At 55.5% G+C, this 20,555-nt stretch overlaps 7 protein-coding genes across 7 annotated transcripts; 5 read left to right on the plus strand and 2 right to left on the minus strand.

Annotated features, from left to right (window-relative positions):
- Positions 1-198: 198 nt before the first annotated feature.
- On the plus strand, positions 199-581 carry PODANS_1_12720 (uncharacterized protein; the record flags this gene model as incomplete). Its single annotated transcript, XM_001908908.1, has 2 exons — positions 199-294; positions 378-581. 2 exons carry the CDS (start codon positions 199-201, stop codon positions 579-581), a joined length of 300 nt encoding a protein of 99 aa, XP_001908943.1.
- Positions 582-1,192: 611 nt separating this feature from the next.
- Positions 1,193-3,703, plus strand: PODANS_1_12730 (uncharacterized protein; the record flags this gene model as incomplete). The annotated part of the gene is made up of 3 exons (XM_001908909.1): positions 1,193-1,385; positions 1,453-3,504; positions 3,573-3,703. The coding sequence occupies 3 exons, from the start codon at positions 1,193-1,195 to the stop codon at positions 3,701-3,703; spliced, it is 2,376 nt and encodes a 791-aa protein (XP_001908944.1).
- Positions 3,704-4,383: 680 nt separating this feature from the next.
- Positions 4,384-5,052, plus strand: PODANS_1_12740 (uncharacterized protein; the record flags this gene model as incomplete). Its single annotated transcript, XM_001908910.1, has 1 exon — positions 4,384-5,052. One exon carries the CDS (start codon positions 4,384-4,386, stop codon positions 5,050-5,052), a length of 669 nt encoding a protein of 222 aa, XP_001908945.1.
- Positions 5,053-5,269: 217 nt separating this feature from the next.
- PODANS_1_12750 (uncharacterized protein) lies at positions 5,270-6,427 on the minus strand (the record flags this gene model as incomplete). Its single annotated transcript, XM_001908911.1, has 2 exons — positions 5,270-5,532; positions 5,626-6,427. The coding sequence occupies 2 exons, from the start codon at positions 6,425-6,427 to the stop codon at positions 5,270-5,272; spliced, it is 1,065 nt and encodes a 354-aa protein (XP_001908946.1).
- Positions 6,428-11,469: 5,042 nt separating this feature from the next.
- On the plus strand, positions 11,470-13,094 carry PODANS_1_12760 (uncharacterized protein; the record flags this gene model as incomplete). The annotated part of the gene is made up of 2 exons (XM_001908912.1): positions 11,470-11,795; positions 11,852-13,094. 2 exons carry the CDS (start codon positions 11,470-11,472, stop codon positions 13,092-13,094), a joined length of 1,569 nt encoding a protein of 522 aa, XP_001908947.1.
- A 980-nt stretch (positions 13,095-14,074) lies between these two features.
- On the minus strand, positions 14,075-17,540 carry PODANS_1_12770 (uncharacterized protein; the record flags this gene model as incomplete). The annotated part of the gene is made up of 2 exons (XM_001908913.1): positions 14,075-16,808; positions 16,891-17,540. 2 exons carry the CDS (start codon positions 17,538-17,540, stop codon positions 14,075-14,077), a joined length of 3,384 nt encoding a protein of 1,127 aa, XP_001908948.1.
- Positions 17,541-19,129: 1,589 nt separating this feature from the next.
- PODANS_1_12780 (uncharacterized protein) lies at positions 19,130-20,522 on the plus strand (the record flags this gene model as incomplete). Its single annotated transcript, XM_001908914.1, has 4 exons — positions 19,130-19,421; positions 19,483-19,669; positions 19,743-20,235; positions 20,316-20,522. Coding segments are annotated over 4 exons (1,179 nt in total), but the record flags the coding sequence as incomplete, so codon positions are not given.
- Positions 20,523-20,555: the final 33 nt, after the last annotated feature.

Here is a 20,555-nt window from a genome sequence, read left to right on the forward strand (position 1 = left end):
GCCACTTTCCATCATCTACTAGCGACAAGAGCTTGCCTCTCCAGCCTCCCCATTCTGCAGAAGAACCTTTCACCGTCTTTCCCTCATCTTGCTCCGCAACTGACCTACCAATTCACATCCTCCTTTGAGATCTTGAAACTCCCCAACCTAGTCACCTGCCCGGATACGGATACCTACTTATCCTCGAAGACTTACACAATGTCAGCTGCCGAATACTATCAACAAGGCCCACCGCAACAGAGCTACGCCTCTCCGCACCCACCACCACAGGCCTACCCTCAATATCCCCAACCGGTGAGTCAACCCTGTTCCGGAACTGCTGGACGGCAGCTTCCCGCGCTGAGATGGGATGCCTATGCTGACGAGGTATACCACAGTCCTACGGAGGGCCTCCACCACAACAAGGGTACTATCCACCGCAGGGGCCGATGCAGTATCAGCAACAGGCACCCCCGACGAAGAGCAGCGGTGGCGGTGGTTGTCTTAAGGGCTGTCTAGCAGCCATGTGCTGCTGCTTCTTATGCGAAGAGGGCTGCGAATGCTGTGCAGACTGTTGTGAGTGCTGCATGGAGTGTTGTTAATGGCGGCGGGAGAATTCGGCATTGGAGTTTGAGCAGGGTGTTTCCAGTTTAGTAATTCAAAACGAGATGGGGAGCGATGAGAGGGAATCAGGGGACGAGGAGGACAGCTTCATTTCTCGCTGTTGACCTGGTGTGGGTACCGTCACAGAGCTGTAAGATGGGTTGAAATGGATATTTGAAACCCTTAGGAAGCACCTGGATGCATCACTATCACCCAGATACCAGTACGGACGTTATTAGAGCTACACTAATTACATATCCTGTTGTACATGAGTGTTGTCCAAGTGAAGGTGATGATGGGAAAACTGGGGCTCTTGTCCTGTCCAATGGCAGCACCCCATTCGATGAAATGCGCGCCAAGACGTACCCTGGAGACTGGGTGGGCTCAGTGGGCTGCTAGGGGAGGCGCACAGCCTCTTTGACGTCGGGTTGGCAACCTTCTGGGAAGCTCCCTCTCCGTTTCCCAGTTCCCTCAACGTCTCGCAAGACATCAGTCAGTCATACTTCTAGCTTCTTGTTTAAAGCCCTCTCTTTGTCACCACTGGGCCTTCTCGAATCATTCCATTCTCACGCTCGGCCCAGGCAACTTCTGGAGTCACTACACAACGACCATGTCTTCGCTCAATCTGTCCACCAATGGCGTGGCCATCAAGAACAGCTACCAAGGCGTCATCAACGGCACGCTGTCATCAACCTCACCTACCGCCGCTCGCTGGGCCCTGTTCACGGTACAGGCGCCATTACTGAATGCCTTCCAAAACACGGGTTCGAAAGAGAGTGTCCTCAAGGTTGAGACCACTGGCGGTGAGTTCCAGGGAAACCTCCCGGTCCTTCCGGCTTGGGCTTGCTAACCACCGCTTTGCGTCAACAGAGGGCGAGCTTGCCGACCTGATCGAGGACTTCAACGAGGGACGCATTCAGTTTGCTTTTGTCAGAGTCAAGGACCCAAACAGTGGCCTGCCCAAGAATGTCTTCATCGCCTGGTGCGGTGGGGGCGTCCCTGAGCGGACCAAAGGCTACTTCACCAGCCACGTTGCCGCCGTCTCCAAGGTCCTCACCGGTTACCACGTCCAAATCACGGCGCGATCTGATGCCGACCTCGAACCTGAAGCCATCGTGCAAAAGGTTGCGGATGCATCGGGTGCTAAATACTCGGCTGGGTCCGCCCCGGTCCCTGCTACGGCGGCAGCGCCACCGCCGGTTGCCAAGAAGCCCGTCTTCACTCCGACTACCTCGACTTCCGGCACCTCCTTCAATCCCCTCGTCGCGGCCCGCAATCGCAGACAAGATAATACCGATGATGACGGCTGGGGAGCAGACGCCCCTCCCGTTTCCCGCACTCAGATCGAAAAGGTGGCGCCCGCCTACAAGCCAACCAAGGTTGATATTGCTGGTCTGAGGAAAAACCCCGACGAGTCCCGCCACAGCACCCCCTCTCAATCCGATGATCAGGCTCGCGATATTGTTAAGGGTGGGTATCAGCCCGTGGGAAGAGTTGATGTGGCCGCCTTGCGGGCTCAGGCAAAGCAGGATGACCGGCCTGCCGTGGTAAGGGGTGCCTATGAACCCGTGGGAAAGGTCGACATCGCCGCCATTCGTGCCAAAACTCAGCGTCCAGTAGAAGCATCAGAGGAGCCATCAGCACCAAAGTCTCTTGCCGAGCGCAGTGCTGCCTTTGCTCAATCGGAACGTCTTACAGAGCTGCCCAAACCCAAGGTCGCCAAGAAGTTTGGCAGTACTCCCTTTACTGGGACCAAAGCACCCACGCCATCCGGCTTCGGGGCGGCATCTGTTCCAGCGCCTCCACCGGTTGGCGCCGCCAGCCGCACATTTGCTGACCAGGGGGGCAAAACACCGGCCCAGCTGTGGGCGGAGAAGAAGGCTAAGCAAGCTGGATCAATCTCGTCGGCATCGCCTGGGCCTGCTCCCGAAATCACGGCTCAAAAGAGCGGCAGCGAGTGGAAGAGCGGATACGCAGGCAAGAGCTGGGCTCCTGTCAGTACGACCAACTTTGGACGCGGCGGGGTGGAGAAGCATGCGACCGGCGGTAGTGGTACTGAGCGCTCACAGCCCGAAGCCGAGCCCGAGACAGCCGCGCCTTCCCCCGGTGGCATCGCAGCACTGCGCGATAGGTTCAAGGACCAACCGCCCATTGGCGTCTCTTCACGATCTGCGCCAGCTGAAGAGGAGGCCGCGCCGCCGCCACCACCTCAGGCAAGCCGACCTGCCGGAGGGTTTGCCCTCCCTGGTCTCCCATCCAGACCAGCCCCAGCGGAGGAAGAGGAGGAGGAGGAGCAGCAAGAGCCTCCCGTCCCATCTCGGAACTACGAAGAACGCGACCCCTCTCCTGTGCGCATTGCGGTGCCGGTTGCACGCAGTTCTGTTCCAGACCTTGAACCGCCTGTTGAGGCGCTTCCCCCTCGTCCTGTGCCTGTTCCTGAGGAGATCCCTCGCGAGGAAGACCTCCCAGCAGAGGAGGATGCCTATGATCCCCGGGCTGCTGCTGCCACCGTCGCGGCTGTTGCCAGTGATACTACCAGGCCAGGTGGAGCAGCTCCTCAGTCCAACACCGATGGCGGCTTACGTGCTGTAGTTCTATTCGATTATGAAAAGGCTGAGGATAATGAGCTTGAACTACGCGAGAACGAAATCATTAGCAACATTGACAAGGTGGACCCTGATTGGTGGATGGGCACAGATGCCCAAGGCCGGAGCGGCTTGTTCCCTTGCAACTATGTCGAAATTCTGGAGGCTGACGTAGCGGCTCCTGTCCCTTCGGCCCCTGCTCCCGCTCCCGCTCCCGCTCCGGCCCCGGCCCCAGGGCCAAGCCATGCTTCCGCGCCCGATTCAAAGTCTGAGTACGATGTAGGAAGCGGGCCAACGGCCACGGCTCAGTTTGACTATGAAGCCGCGGAGGACAATGGTAAGCACTGGCACATACCATACATTTCCCCGGTCTTGCGAGTGGTGAAACTAATAGACCTTGTACAGAACTGAGCTTCCCAGAGGGCGCTACCATCACCAACTTGGACTTTCCTGATGAGGACTGGTGGTTTGGACACTACAAGGGAGCGTCGGGTCTCTTCCCTGCCAACTATGTGGAGCTTGATCAGAAGCCTTAGGTGTAAAATGGGTCTGGAGGTGGCTGGATTTACAATACCTGGTGTCCTATGATACCACACAGCGTTTGTTGGCATTTGTAAAACCTCTCAGAGCGTGAGAGAGCAATCAGCAGTAGGAAGTAGGGATAAATTAGCAAGATTGACGTTCATAGTCCAGGAATGGTGTCAGTGGCTACCCTTCTCCACGTCTGAAAAAGACAAATGCAATACATGGTTCTTGGCATGGCTGCACGCACTCCTTGCCCGCGTTGAGCTGTAGGTTGTAGACCTGGTAAGCCGTTATCCAAAATGCTGCAATGAATGAATTCTCTGGTCGCTTCAAAACAGGCGAGATAGGCCGAGCAAAGCCGGATTGTGCTGAAGTACAACAAGGTTGTTGTTTACGCATGTCGTCGCAGCCACATGATCAGTCCACTTTGGCCTTTTCTGTTCCAACCAACCACATCAGTGCTCCCTCCCCCCTCCCCCCTTGCTCCTCCTACATCAACCCAACAAGAGACAAGATCAAAAGAAACGAACCGTCATGTACTCACATACACCACCGGCGCCACCACCAAAGCCAGGAAATCATGATACTAGTGGCATGAGCACACCGGTGCCGGTGGGGCCGTCGTCACACACACCCCGCCCTCCGCCTCCGTTACCCGAAGCCGTCACAGCCGGCGGGCTGCACTCGGCAGATGTCGGTGCAGCAGCATCAAATGGTGCGTTGGTCCAGGCCCAGGAAATCCCGGATCCCGGAGACCAGTGGCTGCCCAAGTTCTTGCAGGATAAATCGTATGTTTATGTTTGGCGCTGGCCACATGCAACCAGCCTTGCTCGTTGTTGCTAACCACAACGGCTTCAGAAAGCAAGATTTGGCCGAGATATTGTCGGACCCGGCACGCCTCTCGGCGCTCACCCACTCCCCTCAGACAGTCCACCCCTCTTTGGGATCGTCTCATGAGGCACTGCAGGTAGCACTAAGTGAAAACATCGAGCGGGCTGCTCAGCTGCTCGAGCTCGAGGCGAGGCTGGCCCACCAGAGATCAACAACACAGTCCCAGCTGCTGTCGACTCACGCACTGGAGAGACAGTGGCGGGCCAAACAGGCAGACATGGACCATGCGCTGGCTCCGTTCGCGCCTGCAAGTTTGTATCAGCGTCTCAGTCAGGGGGTTCAGGAACAGGAAGGCGTTTGCTATGCGCTGGAGGAGAGCTTTCTCGAGGGGGAAGGTGACGGTGCGCTGGCTACGGAGAGAGAGGTCGGTGATTGGATCAGGAGGTACAGAGAAGCCAAGAAGCTGTACTATTTGAGACAGGAGAGGAAGGAGAGGTGGGACGAAGGCAGGGTTGGAGGGTGGAGGTGAACCTCGTCATTTGCTTGCCCCCTCTATTAACAGCAGTAGTATTCTCGTTCCCGGTGTGTTCCGTGAGGGTAACCTATCTCAAATACAACTACAAAAACACTCCCAACACATCACCGTTTGTGCCATGCACTTCCCCAAGCCCTGAAAGTCCCCAATGTCTAATCCACTTCTAGGTAATTATCATCATACAACATGACCCTCTTTGACCTCCCCCTGTTTATAAGATGCTAAATGGACTCCTCTTCATCTCTGGACTTCGGGGGCTCATTGGCAGCGCAAATAGATCTTCCTCGGTAGCATCCTTTGTCCCTGCCTTTCCCACTGCCGAAGACGATTGGGGTAGGTTGTTTCCAAGGACGGCATCCAACGAAGCAACACCAGCACCTGCTGAGCCCATGGCGATGCTGCGCCCTGCCAGGCCCGTCCCATCTGAAGCCGTAGCGAGGGAAGAGTGAAGGCGATGCTGTGTATCCTTAGAGGCTGTCGAGGAGATTTTGGTAAGTAGCATGTTCGGCCACAAGCAAACTAAAACGGGGCCTCCGGAGAAGGCAACTAGTTGAGGGTTTGACATACCTTGGCTTGCAGCAGCCAGTTCTGCAGGGCTCGTAGCAAGCTTCAAGCCTCGCAGCTTTTCGCCTAGCTTCCCCCCTATTGGGCTCCTCGGGCTCGCTGGACCGGCCGCCGTTTGTGGTATATGTAGTCTGGTTGGCTTGGGCACGCCGTGATCCGGGCCGAGTCCGAAGTGGTCGACAATCCACTGCCGCTCTTGCGCTGCCATCTCCAACCCCACACTTTCGCCATTCGTCCTCATTTCCACTTCGATCTCGGCCTGCAGTTCTGCCAGCCGCTTCTTTGCCCATATCGTGTGGAGCACGCCTCGCAGGCCCGCCTCTTGCTTGCTGGTGAGCTCAGCAGGGAAGATGGCTGGCATGGGCATTGTGCGCAGAACTGGTCCGCCTGAGCTACCCTTGCGTGTGATGCTGACGAGTGCAGGCACGGCGGCGCCCGTGGGCAGAAGAAAATAAATACGTCTTGTGCCACCGTTGGCACTGCCGCCAACGCCGACATCCCCGACGATGTCGTGGACGGCCAGTGCCGATTTCTTGCCCTCCCACGAGACTTCCCAGTCTGTAGCATTAGCTGCCCCCTTCCCAGCCTCCTCCGGCCTGGTTTCTTGCTGTCGTTGTTCCCGCCCGCCGAACGAGGCGTCCCACTCCACCATCAGCACCTTGGTGCCCTCATTGCCCTTGCCTGTCTCGAATTCGAACCGGGAGAGCGCCAGGCCCGACGAAGGTGACGTGGGTGTCTCGACCACATCCAGAGACTCAACATCAGTTGCCGTCACCGCCGCCACCGACCTAGCGGCCGTGGTCATGGTGGTGATCCTGTGACAGAAACAAGATAGGACAAGGCAAAGAAGACACAGGCGACACAAGCACAAGGCCCGAAAGATAGTTGGGGGGATGTGGGGGACAGTCACCTAGCAAAAAGCTCGGTGAATTCGGCCGTATATCTCCGGGGGTGGCTATGAGCAACAGGGTGGCCAACCCGGCCACGTCTAGCTGGCTGAATCAAGCTGAAGACTCCCGGTTTGGTGACACACACCCGAGTCGGGTGCGTCAGTAGACGGTCCGAGATGCCAGAGCAGATGCGAGAGAGGGCGACAACGGATGAGGGACCAGGCCTGACAGCTTGGAGAGAACAGAGGGCGCAGCCGGCTGGGACTGGACCGAAAGGAGGAGGAGAGCTGGGACCCCGGTTCGGGTACGAGTTGATGCGTGCCAGGTAGACACGGACAGGCAGAGAGGCCTAGGTGGGCGGGGGAGTCAATACTTGGAGATGTGAATTTCGTCCGCTGTCCAGCCTCGGCCTGCCAAAGGGAAAGGCAGGGTAGAGCGCAGCCGCGTGTGCCTTGGGTTGGGGGAGGGTACCACCTGACTCCGGGTGTAGGCTAATATGAAGAGAATATGCACAGATGCAGCCGCGGCGGGGGAAACTGTGACGAGACAAGGGCCGCCAGAACAGGTTGCAAATATTGTGTACAGCAAGGTACTACGGTGGTTGTAGCTGGCGTAGAAGTCTCGTAGGTGAAAAAAGAGGAAGACGGAAAACTCACTCGTCACGCGGTGCAAAGAGGCGCGAAAGAAGAGCAAGGGAAAAGTCAGGGAGGCGACATGGAGGATGGGAAGCGCCTTCATGTTAGGCACTTGGCACATACTGCTTCACCTTATAATAGAATACATTGACAAGCAGCAAGGCCCGCAGTCCCGCGGTCCCGCAAAATCGAGGCTCCCAAGGCAAACCCCGCGAGTGAGGACGAAGATCGCCCATTACCTCCCCCACAGGTCCGGGACCCCGGGGCCATTGATTCTAGATTTGGGAAAACCCCATCCACGTCGCGAGTGGGCTGGTCCAGAAGAAAGCGTGCTTTGGCATGGCTAGAGAGACCACAGTGCATGAACTAATCCGCGCGTTGAGAAGGCATTGGCTTGGCCAACCGAACAAAGAGCCCCTACATTGCTTGCGGACGTCTATCGTCCCCATCGCTGGGTTGCTACATCAAGCCATCATGTTGCTATGCCTTGGGGAAGGATATCTTGTTCCCGAGCACCATAACCACCAGAATCAAACAAAGGTCCATCATCGAAAGTTGAACTGAAAGAGACGACAACTCTGGCGCTTTCAATCTACATACATACCTACCTTTTCTCGCGAGAGGCAGAAAATCAGCGAGGGGCACGGGTACCATCTTGTTTCCATAAATAGCCCCATGTCACTTGGCATTGAGTGACACCCTTTCCCAATCGGGACGCGAGTCTGGGAGGGTTGGGGGGGGCGATTTTCTGGAACTTTGCGGAATTTCAATGGCGGTTGGTAGTTGCGTTTCGGTAGGAGAACACTGGAAAAGTAAGATAATCACACGCAGATCAGGGTCAGGTCGATGACGACAATAAAACACCACTGCTACCTCCATGTGAAGACCGGAAACACAAGCCCCTTCATCGCCATGCATGTTGCTCCTGTAGCTGGTAGGAGCTTTGATCTGAAGATAAAACTGATCTCCCATGCGGCACATGATGGCCAAGCAGGTGAGCAAGTAGAACATCCATGTCGTTGGTGTCCAAAAGCCTTGCCACATGGCGGGGGCTCCCGTGATGCAGTGCGACGACCGTGATGATTCGCTCGAGCTTTTTTCGATGTACTGCGGAAGCCGGCGGTGGTTACCCAGACACGCAAAAGACGGGCCAAATGATGGCTCCGGACCGAGGCCGATTCCAATGTCGGAACCATTCTTGGCACGACACGGAGGGGCCGGAACATGACCGCGAAGCCGGCACAAGACTCCACTTAAAACCCCCAGACTACCGCCCATATGGATAGCCCCTCCGGTGCAAAGGCTTATGTGTCCGGAGCCAAAGTCGAGAGCGGCTCAAGGAAAGGGAGGTAAAGCGTGCGGCTCGGCGACGTGATCCGGTCGAAATGTGGTACCCTTCCTCCATGGTTGAACGCAATGGAATGACAGGGCCGAGATACTGCCGTTGAACACGATAGACGAAGCAAGCGAAGCTTGGAAGCGAGATGGTAGTTGTGAGGGCGACTGCTGGGTAACTCCTCGTTACATTGAGCATCGACCGTGAGCAGGACAAGAGTAGTGCGGTCAGGTTGGGCGGAGACGATGGCGGCTTTTTGAACAACGTGGAAAGCCCACCTCGGCCGGAAGCTTTGACTTTTCGGACACGGGCATGTTTGATAGAAGGTCGGCAGACGCCCGACAACCGCCGGAAGGAAAGGGGCATATGGCGGTTTTGAGCGGCATCCATAGGCTCTCTGGATAAAGGGGCCCGCGGCCATATACCCCCACAACGTTTCTTTTACAAGGGCCGAGATCCGGCCCCGAGAGGACGACATCGAGAAAATGACCGGAGTAGGGCCGTGGCAATTCAGCTAATCGCTAGCATTGCCCAACTTGGTGCCGCGTATCGCTCAGTGTATCAGACTCGCTATGAATCCTGGCTTTGTTCAGTAGATGTATAGGAGATCAACCGTTATCGCACGGTAATGGGCACGTCGATCTGTATACCTAGTTGATGGCGGCACGACTTCATCGCTTCCTCACCCACTATAGCCGGGATTCGTTTTAGATCAGTGTTGACCACAGGAGAGATGGCTGCCGAAGGGCGCGCAGGCGCCTCGATTATTTCGACTCGGCTCTCACTTGTCCATCTGGGGAGTGCGTCCAATCCAGGTGCCCATGGCTCTTTATTGCACAGGATGAATGCAGCATGAACAGGGGGTCCAGTGGGAGTGTGTTGTGATAGGCAAATATTTATTTGAAGGACCGTTCTATGGTCACATTTGGGGAGAAACGGCGTTATGCAGTGGTGATATCGCTGCTCTGTTATAACTCGACTCTTTCGTCGTCGCCCGACCTGCTCGCCCAACTGCCGACGGTAATGTTCCACGGGTCCTTCACCCCCAACTTCAACAACACCCTCCGATTTCTTCGGGGCAATAGAGAGCACAGGGTACCTGTTCTGGCCGAATCTGCTGGGCATGAAACCTGCCCCAGCAGCGATCGACAGGTCGCCAACCAAGAGGAATTCTATCTGGAATGTGTACTGCAGAAGCGAACAAAGAATAAAATCCAGAGACAAAATGGCGAGGAAAGGAAGTGACAAGCGAGAGATCTACACACGTTCGAGTCTCAGCGCCTCGTTGTACGTATGTCCCACTTGTGGTGCCGGCCCCAGCCAGGCATGCCTGTGTGACCTCATCAGCATGTAAACTCGGCAACCTAGGTAGACAGACATAGAAAGGATTTGGGGTTATGTAGGGGGGAGCGGGTGGATTGTCTAGTCATGGCTGGCTGGCGGCGGCGGTAGTAGTGGTGGTGTCGTTGCTGTTGATCATGACGCTGATGCCGCTGATGATTCCGATGATGCTGGTGATGATGCTGGTGATGCTGGTGATGGACGCGGATGAAATGGTCAGAAATGGGTTACTCCGTACTGGTCGATGTTCCCCCGGTTCCCCCATGGAAATTCCAGACGTCCCCATGTTCGGTGCTTCTTTGGATCCGTGATTGGCCCCGGCTAAATTACGACGTGCCCGCCCACATGCACAGCGATGCGGCCAAGGCTCCCCCATGTTGCGCTACCGGACCGTGAGCGTGGGTTGCTAAGCCGGGGGAGAGCTCTGCTAGTGCAACCGCCGCAGCAGCACCGCAGAGACATCCCGAGCAAATCGCCGGCTATCTAGCTCCCATTCCAAAACGGTTACGCTGACACGGGTGCAGACCAGACACTAGGAACCAGGCCCTGAACAGGCCCGATTGGGACACACCCTCAATGAAACGTGAGCACTTCTCTGGGCGCAGTGCAGCGATAGCAAGGTACCAGACATCCTCCGCCACGGTTCCGCACCGAAGAGGTATCGAGCTAGTCGGTTTGCTGGTGCAGACCCGCTGGGGTAAACGGTTCGCACTTGGGTCTGTGGAGGGGAGGGGGGCGTGGCACATCAACGAGCCATCAAAGGCTTTCGAATCTGGCCCGACTCCAGCAACTCTCCACTATTACGCCGGCCAAACCGCCGTGTGGGCCATCGCCAACCCCAAACCTTCGTCCCATCCCTACAACCGCACACACACACACACAAACACACTCTCCCGACCCTCGACCGCCCACTCCCCGCCCTTCTCCCCGCGAATCCCAGTGACCACCGGCCATACCCATACCGCAACGGCCACCTGTAATTCCATCCGTCTCGGTGCTTTCTGTGTCGCTGTTCTTTGATCATCCATTTCGGCGCGTGTTCGGGCACACGTCTGTCAGTTGTCTGCTGTCTGTCTCTTCGCCTCTTTCGCCCTTTCACCCTTTCACCCTCTTCCCCTCCACCCTTCCAAAACAGGCGTCAACCCCAGCTCCGTCGAACCCGCCAACCCCCCTCCCGTCCCGTCTTCTCCTGCCAGCCTCTTTCCTGCATTTTGTCGTCTGTCGCCGTCAACCTCCTGGTATTCTGGACCGTCGACTTGTTGCGCGCATCGCACGTAGCCTCCGATTGATCCAACTCGATCTCGCCCGTATTCATTCGTTACCATCTGGACGCTGGTGCTAGGAGGGTGAGCCCGGCAGTAATATCTCGCGAAAACCGACGACGCTCTGCACCAACAGACGAATCTCGACGCCAATTGACCCGCCGACCGTCGCTCGATACACTCCTCAACGCTTGCTCACTGGCTGTGGAATTGGAGGGTTCTCTTGTGCCTGATCTGTCGACGTTCCTTTCTCGCGAGGCCGATGTCCCATCATGGTTAAATTGCGATTGGTTTGTGTTGCCGCCATCATCAACACACCGTCCATCTCCTCTTCACCTGCGCAATAAGACCTAGGTGGTCGTTGTCGACCAAGAATCGGAGCCATGGATCCATTACATATCACCGAGTTCGGTTCGGAGCGCTATCTCGAGAAGGTCCAACAGTCTCAGGCCCAGACACAGGCAAATGCTTCCAAAGGGCAGGGGGCAGTCTCGACGCTCCTCCAGTCCCCCTTTATTCTCCCTATTCGCGAGTCCGGCGCCACGGGCTCAGATGTCGGGGCCAAGTCGAACGAGCAAAAGCGTCCGGAAAAGAAGGGATTCAGCTCCTGGAGGAACAGATTTACCAAGCCCCCAGCAGTCCCATCTTCGAGTATCTGTGAACAGCCCGAACGTCGTCCCTCGTTGCCAGAATCGACAACCAAACAGCCGTAAGTATTGATTTGCATCTTTGCGGAAGCCTATCCAAGTGCTAACCCCTCGTCAGGCTGCCTTTCGACCATCTGTTTGCCGCGCTGCCGAACGAACTGCAGGTCGAGATCATCGCATCACTTCCGCTCTCTGATGTCTTGAACCTTCGACTGGCTTCGAAATCCCTTCACGCTCTGGTATCGCTGAACGAAGTCCCCATCACACGCTACCACCTTGACCACCACATACCCGCGTACGCCAAACGGCTCTACCCTTTGCCCCAGGGGCGTTCGCTCAACTTTCACTATCTGTGCGGAATTTGGCATCGGCTACACGTTGCCGCCAAGCTGTCTCACCTAATGTGCCAGTTGATAATCAGAGAACAGTTGCTCCTCAACACTGAAGAAAAGAGGAGGCAGTACGCCCCTCAAACAGAGCGGATGCGCCGCCGTCTGATTCCCATTTTGTTTACCGTGTTCCATTTCTTCGAAACGTACCGGAAGCTTCACCTCAAATACATGGCCGAACACGACGGCTTCGGCCTATCAAAGACGCCTTATACGGTCAATCCAATCGAGGCCGAGATCATGAACATGTACGACGACCGCACACTTCTGCGCGTTCATGAGGCCTTTCCCCTGGTAATATGGGCCTTTTGCAGAAGGCTCCGACCACCATCCTATGTCGGCCGCGTCGAGCGATCGCTGAGGGGTTACCTTAAAGAGAGACCACCTGACGAGGTCCATGTTGCAGTGTTGTGCCTCGGTGGCATGCGGGAAGTCTTGAGGCTCTGGGAGGTGAAGGGTTACAATGCACGGCGGGCGGCCGTCGATGCTTGGTATGAGTCGATTCTCCATGAACAACCGGTGGAGCCGGAGCCGAAAAGAAGACGAGGGATGCTGGGCCTCAAGAGGAAGAAGTCTTCTTTCAACATGGGCAAGACGAATGGTCATGGGCACGAGGCACAGCACGGCGCAAACGACGTGAGCGCAGCACGCGGGAAACAGCCAGACAGCCTCGTTTTTCACACCAGCTTAGCGGCTGGTATGCCCATGGCCGCCCTGAGCAAGGACGAATCCAAACTGTTGTACCCTGATCTTCCGGTGCTGCAACGAATATGGCTGGTCACAGCCGAGGCCATGATCTTGGATCGCAAAATTGTCGAACGACCGGCACATATACATCGCAACGCCCAAGTATTTACCGATTTGATTTCCGAAAGCGGCATCGATGAAGAAGACCAGTGGCTCTATGGTACCACCGCACCGGAGTCTGTCAGGCCGAACCTGGACGCTATTGAAGAAGACCCAGATGAATAACCGGAAAGGAGCCCGGTGAATTTTTATCACACGGCCTCTGTTTAGCCAGCAACAAGGACGATCTGCTGACGTCCGCTCACTACATCACCGCCAAAACGCCCTCTTACGTCATTATTTTCGGCCCCATGAAGAGACGGCGGCTGTAAAACATCGATACCAAGACATTTCTACAAAGACACAATTTTCATTTGTCCGTTATGGGGTTATAAAAGCATTTACGGGCGTTTCAAGTTTCCTTTTTCAAGCTGCTGCTTCTTGTTCCGGAAAGCCGATAAGCTCGGCGGGGAACTCGGGCGAAGAGGGTCGGCATTGCGAGACAATATGGTGTACGGGATCTGTTGTTAAATCTTGGAAATGGTCCACGGGCCGCTTGGGGTTTCGAGCCCGGGGGGGGTTGTTTGTCGTATTTGGGTCTTTTTTTTTGAGGCATAAGGGGGCACACGGTGTGCCTTTTCACCTTACGGGTCATAGACCGCTCTTCTTTTTGTCACCTCTTGCTCTTGGTGTCGTTTCATCTTCTTTTCTTAAACTGCATACATACCCAGGAGTCATCTCACAGAGACACGGGCGCTTGCTGTACCATCGGTCTCGCTTGAGCTGCCTTGGCTCGAGTCAACTGAATGCCAGTTAGGTGGTGGACTTCATAGACACGGGAAAGACGCCTCCGCCCCTCCATCACATTACATGGCCTCTAATTAAAGTACATTATTCATACATTTGCTGCTTTGGGGGAAAACTTTCCCACGTGCCCCATATCAAATCAGAAAAATTCGTGTCTGAGGAGATGCGTAGTCAAGATGCACGATCAAGCTTGTCTCTCCATCGCCGTACCAGATATTGCAATGTTGGCCCCATATAATCCAATCCTACCTGAAAACGATATTATATCACCAGCCAATGTCAACATGTCAGTTCCCAAAGGCTATTCTTCATGACTTGTGTATTCATGTATTCATGGACCAACCCTGACCCCATCTCATTCAACGACGACCGACTCCGTGATAACGTTCATTATAGGGGAGTCCTGACGTGTCATAAGTACCTAGGCCTGCCGCACCAAACGTGGAACTGTTTCCCGAGGTGCGGGCATTGGTCGTGTTGATGCCATAGGTGTTCGTTAGCCCCAGACTTGATGGCTGCCCGGATGCATCGATATGGCCTGTGTCAAATAACTCCCAGCTACCACCCGTATTTCCCGAAAATGCCTGCATTGAACCAGACATGCCTTGCACGCCCTGGTTGGTAGCGTGACTGGCGCTGCCGCCTCGCTGTTGGGCTGCGCCGGAGCCAGTGTTGAACGACGGAGAGTGGTGTGGCAATCCATGTGCGCCACTGCTGCGAAACGATGCGGCAGTCGAGGGTGTTGTGGACTGGCTGTGTTGCCCATAAGTAGAGGTACCCAGCGAGGTTGACGATGCCCGGTACGTGCCGTCGGTCGTGGCTGTATAATTGTTTGTCGCCGAACCGGCAAATTGCGAGGGCGGTTGGGTATTGTTGTACGAATTCGTGCTTCCTGCAGTTGTTGTTAGATGTTGCTGCTGGTATCTTTGCTGAGATGAGAGCTGCTGCTGCTGCTGCTGCTGCTTGTTTGTGTATGATGATTGATTCGAGGGATGCTGCTGCTGAGTCGAATTCACAGAATATTGCTGGGCTGGCGAGCCCTGCACAATTTGGCCTTGGAGTTTCTGCTGTCCCAAAAAATGGGATGATTGTTGTTGTTGTTGTTGTTGTTGTTGTTGTTGTTGTTGTTGTTGTTGTTGTTGTTGTTGTTGTTGTTGTTGTTGCTGGTGGTGTTGTTGGTGTCGTGATGAAGACAGAGATTGAGAGGATGACTGGCTTTGTTTGGAATGCTGCGACTGATTATATTGAGAATTCGGTGGAAGATACTGCGGATATTGGCCTTGACCGGTCGTTCGCGTTTGTGATTGTGTGGCTAAGGATAGTCCCGCTTGTGGATTTGATACTTGCGGCTGGGTGTTTGGTGACCTACGTTGCGGCGTTGATGCTGACGTCGACTGCTGCTGCTGCTGCTGCTGTCGTGGTTGCCGGGCTGACCTGTACTGAGGGTCGACACGGGTTTGATGGGAAACCGTTTGAGACTCCATCTCCGCTTGCTGCTCTATTTGGGCTTGCAATTGAGCCTCATAGTTCTCCATGGTGGGTGATTGGACCTCGTAGTGGTTTTGATGAGGCGAATGTACCGGTGGTACAGATGTCTCATTCGTGTCCGAGGCCATATCACGAGACTCCGTCATTGTGGTCAGGCTCAAAGCCGCGGCTGCACTAGAAGAGAGGGCCGAATGTGGTCCCGAATCCGAGCGCAAACCGACCATGGCACCAGTGGTTGACACTTCGATATTTGCAGCTGCTGGATCCTGGTTAGCTACCGCGGTGGTTTCCTTAGGGCCTTTGCCCCTCCTTGACCTTTTGGCCACAGGAGGCTGGAGTGCCGAGGCGGCTGTAGAATGCGCGGAGCCAACGTTTGCTGGTGGTGTTGGTAATGCTGGGCCATTCATTTGGGGTGATGCTTGGTTGGATACACCAGACTGCACAACGTGGTTGCCACCGCCTGTTTTGGCAGTCCTCTTGCGTTTTTGCCCCAAACTACCGGGTGCGGTGTTAGGGAGCGCGGGGCTAGCAGAGGGAGGAGTTGGGAGAGCCAGAGTTTGGCCCTGGGGGTTTTCCGTCTGCCTGGATGTCTGAGAAGGTCTTGGTCGAGAGCGATGGGAAGAGGTGCTGGACAGGCCGTCTGGGGGGGCCGAATACACAAAATCTGTTGTCGCGAAACTTCCAAGTGTTTTATCTAGGCCTTGTGATAATGTCGCGGGCTCTTTGTTTATTGATTCTGTCCTGGGGCCTGACGTTGATGCATTTCCTGTCTGCGCCAGATTCTTCTGCGTGGTGCCTGTCACTGTGTCCATTGCCGCCCCGGGTAACGCCCCTCCTGGCGCTGTTTCTGGTTCTACTCTCGTCGCAACCCCTGATGCGGCCCCTGAGGCCGACAGTGTCGCCGCTCTCGCTCCATGATCTGTGGTGATACCCGGAGGGATATGAGAACGCTGACTTGTTGGGCGTTGCTTATCTTCTAGAGCCTTTGATCTGCCCACCTTTTTGGTGGCCGTCGATGGGGTTCCGGCATTCACCGGGGTGAATGGTTGGCTTGATGTAGAATGTTCGAACACTCGAGGAGTTGAAGAGGCTTGGGCTGGCTGCGAGGCCTGTGGACGTGGCGATGATGCCCGTGCTGCCGTACCTACCGCATCTGGCCGCTGAGAATACAAAGGGTCGCCAGTCTGCGCTCTTGCAGGTGTGTCTGATGATCCATCCTTGGGCCGGTTTTTGGAGCCCTTGGGCCGACCCCTTTTCCTTGCGCTAGGTGTGAGATCAATTGTACTGGTGCTTGTGGTCGGGGCGGTGGGTAAAGTTGTTCGTACTGGAGTACTGGCCGCGAGCAAAGGCCGCTCATGGGCCACACCAGACTGCTGTAACTGTGGCACTGGTTGCGGCGTTGAGCTCTGCGCAAGAAGCATTACATTCGCATCCACCTCGTCCACAGCATCATCCTCGACATCAACCCAGCTTTCATCGGCCGCGTTTGTGTGTTGCTGGCTTTCGGCAGTGCCGGAGACAGCCTTCATAAGGGGCCCCTTTTTGATTCCTTTATCGATCCGAGGCCTGGTGCCCTTGCTGCCCTTGGGCCGTCCACGCTTTCGTCTTGTTGTAAACAAGGGGAGGAGGGTCAGACTCGCGTATAGCAGGAATGACAGGCTGTTGTCCTGCAGTGTTGCCCCCTAACCTGGGGAATATTTCAGCTATCCATCCTACAAAGAGGCTGCCAGATCCATTCGACTCTGCGCTCTGCGGGAATCCATCCCCAGGGGGTGGTCCCCCTGGTATGCCCCCGAAAAAAGCTAGGGCTTTGCAGATTTGGTCAACCACAAGGACAGGGTGAAGGCTCCGCAGTAACGTCAACAACCGGGCCTGTTCTGCCTTGGTTTCTTCGGGGGTCAGCGGGGTCTGGCGCGTCCGATGCGCGGCTGCAGTTACTGATGCTTGCGGCGGAACGATAGGCTTAGCCGCCGGTTCTGGTTCGTCGGGGATGTGTATAAACCGGCTCCTTCGTAACGACACATAGCCATTCTCATAAGCCCGCTTCGCAGCAAGCTCTGTGCTCTCGCTGGTTCTTTTTGCCTCAGCGTCACGTTCCGTGGCCTCCGTCCTGCCCGCCACATCTATATGCATCACGCTGAAATTTCCCTTGGAGCCATCTGTCTTGCCCTTCAACTTGCTGGGAACGGGATTTCGAATGCGGCCGTCTCGGTGGGGGCCACTTGACGCGTCGGGGACATTGGAATCGCTTGTCGCTAAAACACCGAAACTGGCTGTAGTTGTAGGCGCTGTTGGAACTGCTGGCGCCGATTTTTCCATTGGCGCACGACTCGACATGGAACCTGGTTTAGGCAGGGGAACGGGAGTGACTTTGGATGTGGTAGCCGTGCGTGAAGAGAGTGTTGCGCCTGCGCGTGAAAGTTAGCAGCACATTTGGTCCCCCTCATCATTATCATGCCCACCTGAAGGGGGAGCCATTGGAAGGTGTGGCTATGAAGAGCGTCGCACGATGCAAAACTCAGCGGTGGCATAAATGCTGAAGCGGCTCCAGTGATATGATTGATCTAATGGGGCGTCAAGTCACAACCTCGGCGCCCAAACTGCATTTTCGAAGTGAATCTGGGTTGAATATGTTTTGACGGAGGTGCTGGTGAGAAAGCGATAACAGAGGCGCGCCGAATCGATGGAGAAGAGTTCAGCGACTCCACAAGATGCCAGGGAGCAGGGAGCGCCAGGTTGGCAGCCAAAGTCAACAGGCCCGACTATGCGCGTTGACCAGCACGAGAGGGAGAGCAACGCAAGAACGTTGTTGCCGCCGTTCCACAGCTCTGGCTGGGTGAAGTATAAAGATTGTCAAAGTCGAAGTAGCTGCACTCGGTAAGCCCAATGACCTGAGGCGGTTGGTGATACAACTGTACACGCCAGGCCAATGTTGCTTGGAATCGAAAGTTGAGGGGCAATGGAGCGATCACAGAGCGATGGCTGGGGCCTGAAAAGCGGTCCACGAATGTGTGATGCCAGACACAAACATGACGATGTCAGCGGCCCTGGAGAGACTGGGGATACTGGGTCGAGGCCGATAACTCGGTGTAGTTTCTCTGCGGAGCAGCTGAATGGCAAAGGTCCGTCGGTCGGTTGGAGTTGAGGTTGAACAGCGGAAACGCACCTCACCTAATACGAAAGAAATGCAGACACATGAACAAGGACGAAAGCCCGCGCCTTGATTGGTAGCTCGCCGCCAATCATGCGCCAACAAGCCTCACCCACGCTACCTACAACTGCGCCCAGTGTGGCTGCTGTATGCGTAACAGCTGCTGTTCATTTCCCCAGCGTCGTGATGAATCTCCCGATGCTAACACTTGGCCTACTGGCCCAATAACAAGACATAAACAGGTCTAGCCTCATAGGAGAAGGAATCCAAGTTCGACGGATTGGGGCAGAACGGAAGGCTCCAACTGATACATTGGGCCTCCGGCACATCTTACACATATCGTCCCGACCCCCGACTGGGGTACGTACCGGGCCCATAGCTGCCAAATCAAATGCGACCGCCAGGGGCCCAGCTAAGCTGCTGGTGAGCTCCCCACTTCCAGGTGCTTGGTGTGTTCCAACATCATCAATTGATACCAACATCACCCTCATCGAGACCTCCCACCGCACCCCACGGCATCCCGCAGAACGCCTTCAATATTAACCTCTCAAGCCTCTCTACTTTTCTGCCTCCTGTATCGGTTAAACAACCAGCCCTACTCAACCGCCCTTGTCCTCGCAACCGGTCGTCTCTATCGCACAGGCAACCACCCCTCCCCTTGAAGGGAAATCCCCCAGAGTCCAGAGTCCCGAGAGCAACACCTCGGCTTCTCGACACACCTGTACCGCCTTGCAACGAACTCTAGGCCGACCCCAAGCATACCGGCATGCTGTAGGCCGCCATGGCTCCGGCGCAATACATACTCGTTTCCCTGCCCCTCCGCGTCTTCGATGACGATCCGCTCAAGTCCTTGGCCGCCACCGTGGGTCGTGACAATGGCGAGGTGCTGCCCTACCCTGTCCCGTCGTTCAAGATTGGCACACTCGACGCCCTGGTGCAACATGCCGACGACCTAGCAAAGCTCAACGGCGCCTGCGAAGCTGCCGTCGCCAAGGTTGCCGATTCCCTCAGAGGCATTTTGGATGGTGATGAAGACCTAGTGGCTCAACAAAAGATAGTCAATGACAGTAAGCTTGTGTTGCGCTATTTGCCATCGTGCCAGAATGACTGCTGACAAGTATGACACAGAACCCACGGATCAGTACCTGCGCTCATTCCAATGGAACAAACTCCGCTACCGAGCTGATCGGCCTCTGGTTGAGCTCATCGAAAATCTCCAAAACGACTTGCAAAACTCAGATAACGATGTCAAGGCCAAGTTCAACCAGTATAACACCGTCAAGACGAATCTCGCCGCCTTGGAGAGGAAACAAACGTAGGCTATCCCAGACTTTTGCGGCTGTGTAGCTTCTCTCATGTTCCGGGCTGACTATAATTCATCTAACCAGAGGAAACCTCGTCACCAAGTCGCTCACGCCCATCGTGGACCCAAAGCTCCTTGTACAGGACTCGGAATACATGGAAACGCACCTCATTGTGGTGCCGACGAACGCACGGAAAGACTTCATCCGCAGCTATGAGACACTTGCTCCCATGGTAGTGCCGCGGTCATCTATTCAGGTTGCTCAGGACGACGAATTCACGCTGTTTGCAGTCACAACGTTTAAGAAGACGAGCGCCGAGTTTCTTCAAAAGTGCAGGGAGCACAAATGGACCCCTCGCCAGTACAAGTATGTGGAGGGCGGCAAAGAAGAAGAGCAACGCGAGCTCCAACGCGTCGAGAAGGAGGCGAGAAAGGTGCGGGCCGAGGCCCTTTTGCTGGGTCGGACAGGTTGGGGTGAGAGTGTGATGATTTGGGCACATGTCATGACACTTCGCGTCTTTGTCGAGACAGTGCTCAGATACGGCTTACCCTTGGAGTTTGCGTCGGCACTTATCAGAGTAGGTTTTGAAACCCCCAGAAGACGGGCTTGGGAGACAAGACAAAATACCTGAAGCGTTGGAGCTGACACTGCACGTAGACAACGCCAAAACAAGCCAAGAAGGTCAAAACAGCCTTGGACTCGGCATACTCGTACCTTGGGGGCAATGCGTTTGGCCGGGACAAGCATGGGCGGGTCACCAAGGACGATGCATCTCTAACATCCGAAATGGCAGCGGCGGGCCTTAGTGTGGGCGAGGGCAACGAGTACACCGCATATGTGTATTATGAATTTGATCTCCCGTAATCGGTTAGGGGTACCTTCGTGAAGGCATGGACG

This window comes from Podospora anserina, chromosome 1, assembly GCF_000226545.1.
Source record: "Podospora anserina S mat+ genomic DNA chromosome 1, supercontig 2".
Classification (NCBI taxonomy): domain Eukaryota; kingdom Fungi; phylum Ascomycota; class Sordariomycetes; order Sordariales; family Podosporaceae; genus Podospora; species Podospora anserina.